General features: G+C 39.4%; 1 protein-coding gene across 1 annotated transcript; it reads left to right on the top strand.

Moving 5' to 3' along the window:
* Window positions 1-766: 766 nt before the first annotated feature.
* CBG17275 lies at window positions 767-3,713 on the top strand (the record flags this gene model as incomplete). Its single annotated transcript, XM_002643882.1, has 10 exons — window positions 767-842; window positions 886-1,023; window positions 1,076-1,170; window positions 1,222-1,397; window positions 1,936-2,196; window positions 2,241-2,363; window positions 2,415-2,565; window positions 2,871-3,129; window positions 3,179-3,275; window positions 3,581-3,713. 10 exons carry the CDS (start codon window positions 767-769, stop codon window positions 3,711-3,713), a joined length of 1,509 nt encoding a protein of 502 aa, XP_002643928.1.
* Between the last annotated feature and the right edge of the window lie 1,698 nt (window positions 3,714-5,411).

Raw genomic sequence — 5,411 nt, forward strand, 5'->3', positions numbered from 1 at the left:
TTATTTCTCTCTTCCCGCTTCTAGATCTTTTTCACTGAACTTCTCTCATCTAGAAAAAACCAGTGAAGAGCTATAAACTAAGCTTCGGGGTGTGTGTGGCTCAAAGGCTTATACTCGGTGGTAATTGAGTTTTCGTTCTCTCCCCGCTTCTTTCTTTTTCTTGAATTACAAAAACAAGAAGACACTCTATCTTCATAAAAACAAATCTCACGTTTTGCATAACCTTATGCAAGTAGAAGTTACATCTTGTCCTTTTTTGAATAGCAAAAGTGTGTGAAAAATGCAAAGATTGGAATCAGAAGAAGAAGAAGAAGAAGAAGGAGACGACACAATTCTCTGTTTGATGTAACACAATACAATACGAGAAAGCATGTAGAATCAATACTTACCGTTTAATTATTACACCCTCTTCACCCAAGAAGACGTTCTTGGCAAGAAAATGCCAATGACGCACACATAAGAAAGCAAATACGCTCTCTTGAGACGCGTCTGCGTCTCCATCACTTGCCCTCTTTTTCCCCTCGCATTCATTCATCGAGCCTCTATTTTTCCGTTTGTTCGTCGCGTTTTAATAAACCTAGTTTGTGTGGTGTCAATCATATTCAATTGACATTCTCATGAATAGTTGCTGGTTCCACTTTTCAATGAGCGACTTTTTGCACTTTTCAATCGTTTTTCTCTCAATTGTGTTGTTTTTAGACTTTGTGATACTCGTTTCGAATAAAAAAACGTTGTTTTATACTTTTTTTTCCAGAATGTCATAGCTATGATGGGTCAATGGATCAGATTGCTCCTCTTGTTCCATTTAGGGACCGTTCTTCTTAATGCTGCACATATACAGGGTTGGTTTTTTTTGTTTAAATGGCAATTTATCGATTTTTGCAGGCACATGGAATCCGTCCGAACAGAAGGTGGCGGTTCTCACCAAATTTGGGTACCAACAGACGAATGTGAAGAATGAAAAAGACTCGAGAGGATTTTTATACGGACATTTCTTGCCACAAGCCACGTTTAACTATTCGAGTGAGCCAATTTCCATCATTTTTGAATTGTCCAATGCATATTCATGATTCAGATCCGGTTCTACTCGCCATCGTATCATCAGAAAACATCAATATCTTCCGGAAAACGTCCACCGACTATGGAATGTCCTGTGGGTCAATGTTGAGGGTGAGTATTCATTGAGTAGTTGGAGACTTTTCAAAAAAAAGAAAATTCCAGAACTTGACGAACAAAGGATTCGAGCCACGATGCTTTCCAAATGGAACCAGCGACAGTTTTCGATGGATTCCTTGCCCGGACGGTCATTTGTGTAAGGGAGAGGATAACGCGGCCAATGTGATTCCAGGATACCAGATGACGATGCAGATTCAAGAGCGATTTAATCCCGAGCATTGGTTAGTTTTATCTATTAAAAAAACCGAGGAAAAATCATTTGCCATTGCAAACTGTCCGATAAAGGGTCCGGCTATAGCTTCTTTCCCGTAAAGACACCAGGTTAAAAATACCTAAAAATTGCTCGCTGAGTTTTATTCAAGGCTGTTGGGAAAAGCGCCGGCCGCACCCGGGCCATGGAAAGGTCGCTGTAGACCAAACCGTCCGCTTTTTGCGAAAATAAGAACAGCTAACCTGAAGAAATCTTTGGGTCACCAAATCCCAGCTGAGCCACAGTCACAGAAACGCTGCTGAGTCACCGAATCCCACTCATCCTAGAAATATCGTAAACGAAAAATTGCGGCCTTGTTTTTGACAGCCTTGGTTCTGTTCTTTCAGTCGGTTTAAAAATATTGAACATGAAAGGAACTATGCCTCGGTCGGTCAGTTTCGACTCAAAAGTATGGTGAAACCTGTTTCGAAGAAACAACCCCTTGACTTTTTGGTTTACAAGAAATTCCTTTATCACATACCCCTGAAATATACCAACAATTATTCTAGGTACGTCCTCCTAATCGCTTGCAATTTGGATTCCAATTGTGAATGGAAAGACTCCGCACCAAATGTTCCTATAAACTATGACATCTGGCTGACCAATGGGCGTCCTAATAGTGCAGCCGTCAGCTTTTTCACATTCAACTTCTCCTTCGACGAGCAAAACACTGTCCAACTGTTCTTGCTAACCGTCTGTATGTATGCCATTCTTTCCATCATCCAATCTGGTGCCAACTTCAAAAACCGACAAATACCTCCTAGAAGCATGTGAGTTTCACTCCAAAGTGCCTGATAATTTTCCTAATTTCCAGAATTCTCTCTCGAATAATCACCATGAAACTCATCGGATACAGCTTACAATGTTTCAACGTACTTCTCTTCGCATATGATGGTCAGGGATTTTTCATTGCCAGAATCGCTGGGGAAGTGTTGAGGTAAAAATATTGACGAAATGAGTTGCGAGAAATCAAAATATGCATTTTCAGAAACACGTCGGTCCAAGTACACTGTCTTCTGCTGATTCTTCTGGCCAAAGGATGGGACATTTCGTATCCTGGGACGGAGTATCCAAGACGGACCATCATCATGTGGGGGATTTTAGCCGGACTTGATACGATTTTGTTTTTCTATAATTGTGTAAGTATTTTGATGAAATTAATGGGTGCTCGAGCTGTGAAGCTAGCGTGGAAAATTTTAAATTGACTTCAAGTTTCCAAAATATGGCATTTTTCTGATCCCGGTCCGATGCTTCAACAGTAAAAGGTTTGCTAAGCAGTTTGTAGTAAAATCTTTGAATTATGTGAAATATGCCAGCATATTTGAATTATGCCAGCATCTAACTTTGCAACAGCGTAGCTCTCTCGGTAGCTTTTAGGGTGACCTCTGAAAAGTGTCTCAGCTCGAGCCCATTAGAAAATAAAAATACTGTATCAATTGTTTAGACATTCGTCTATGACGTCCTCCATGACGTTGACATCTACTCAGCATGGCCGGGGCACGGAATGATCCTGATCCGCATCGTCTATGCAATCTGGTTTTTAATCGAAATCCGAAAATTGATCGACAGCGAGCAGAACCGACACAAGGCAGAGTTCCTTGCACATTTTGGAGCTGGTTTCCTGGTTTGGTTCGTCTCACTGCCAATGATTGGAATTGTGGCGTCGTTTGTGTCCCAGTTGTGGAGATTCTCGCTTATTTTGGGTGAGATTCAAAACAACTTGTCGAAAAATACAAACGATTGGTATTACAGCATTGACTACGTTCGCTAACTTTGTGGCTCTCTCATGTCTGGTGCATCAGTTCTGGCCCAAGTCGTCTTATCGAAAGTTTTTCGCTGATTATACAAAGTGAGCTCTTGAAACTTTGAAATTTATTCTGAGGGGAGCAAGCCAGCAATGTTCTGAAACTGGCTGCAGCCGCGGAGGTCCAAAATTCTGGAAATCGCTAGTCCATTCCCGCAACACCACGGCTATCCCTAAGAAATCCTTGCAAAAAATGCCTTGTCCCTTTAATGTTGGAACAATTCACGAGCACAAAATGGAGGGCACGCACTAGCAAATTACTGATTTTGCTTCCCTCCGAATAACCGCATGAGTTAAAATCCCAAACGGCTCCGAAATATCAAATTTACCTGCAAAGATATGAATTTCAGTGGTCATCGCCGACTCGGAAGAGACGATTCTCACGAGTTCAACGACTACGACAACTATCTGTTCTACGACCAGGACAGCGATTCCGATGCTGACTTTCCAGACTGTGAAGATGCCATTCGAACTCAGATCTAGCTTTTTTTTGTCATAATTTTAGATGTTTTTTTAATTCTGAAAAATTGGGTTACGATCATTTGTTCCATTTCACTTTTCCCTTTCTTGTATATTTTGCTTTCCCTCTGTCCCCCAGCCCTGTATCATTTCTTGGTATAACATATCTCGTCTTTTTGAAAATTCACTAGTTCTACCTGAGAAAGATCAGCTCCTGATAGTACAACTATCAACCTCGCTACTTTGCAGCTACTCAATCAAGAATTATTGTTTAAGTGCTTTATCTTGTTTGATAATTTTCCTTTTTTTACTCTCTTACCCTGTGCCCGACGGGATCCGACGAAAACAAACCAAACATGCCATTTAACGAAATAAATGTTGATCATTTTAAAAATGTTGCGGATCTTGAAATTGCCTATTTTTTCTGAAAATGTCGGTCTTTTTGTTTTAGGTCCATACATCACAAAGTTTCAGGCGGTTGATGTTTGCTGTCTATGATCAAAACATAGTCAATATCTGATAAGGAAGAGGATGGCAGACACGAAATTTAAAAATTAAGCAGACAATTCAGCGAGAAAGCAGAATGTGGAAACACGGAAAATCCTATTGTTCATAAAAAGACAAGGGGCCGTTAAAAGCGCATTTAAAGAGATGTCTTCTGACTTCCAGGCATTTTTCCCTTCCGACTTCCGAGTTGGAAATTTTACTTCCTACTTCCAACTTCCGACTTCTTATTCTTGAATGTCACCAACGACTTTTTGCAGAAAAATTGCGAAATTTGTCCGTTTTCTATCGAAAAAACAAGAGAAAAATTGCCGAATTACCGCGAATAACATGAAATATGGTCCGAAATAACCGTAGGCTACCAAAATAGCTAAATTTTGAAAAGTTTAGTTCCGACTTCCGACTTTCGACTTCCGAGTTTGAAATTTCACTTCCGTTTTCCTAATTGAAAAAATTTGCTTCCGACTTCCGACTTCCGGCTTCCGGTAATAAAATTTTACTTCCGACTTCCGACTTCCGAGTTCCAAAATTTCACTTCCTGACAACTCTGCTGTATATATTTGAAGCTTATTTTGAATATTGGTAGCATATTTTCTCAATTTCTCGACAATTTCCTTTGTTTTTTTTCAGTGATTTTTTAGTTTTCATTTTCACGATTTACTCGAAAAAGCATCGGAAATCGTCGAAAAACTTTAAAAAATTGGCTTTGAAATATTATTACTTTGCTCTCGCGCCTTTAAATCGGCCTCTAAAAGGACCGAAGCTCTCAATATCCATCAATTTCAGAAAAAGTAACATGTAGTGAAAAATACTTGAAAAAATACAAAAAATAAAGACCAACGAAAATCCATTGAAGCATGGATCTGTTGAAGAGAATTGAAAATTATCTGCGAAGTTCAAAACAGTGCTCCAAAAGCTAAAAAACGAGATACATTGCTACGTTTTCATATTAACACTGATAGAATGGAAGCCAAAAACCCCACGGACCCAATTTTTGTGAATTTTAGGACTAAGACTGGGTTATACTTATCTCAACACATTTTGACAAAATTTTATTCATCAAAATATCCACTGGCTGATCAAAATGCATACTGTATCTCCTAAAACTCTCCCAAAAACCTCATATCTCCTCTCCTTTGAAACTACACTTTTTCTGTTTTTGATTTGCGGGTTTCCAGAATTTGAACAAGAGAAAACCGACAGTATTTGAATAATTTC

Source organism: Caenorhabditis briggsae (genome assembly GCF_000004555.2).
Source record: "Caenorhabditis briggsae complete genome, chrX, whole genome shotgun sequence".
Taxonomy (NCBI): domain Eukaryota; kingdom Metazoa; phylum Nematoda; class Chromadorea; order Rhabditida; family Rhabditidae; genus Caenorhabditis; species Caenorhabditis briggsae.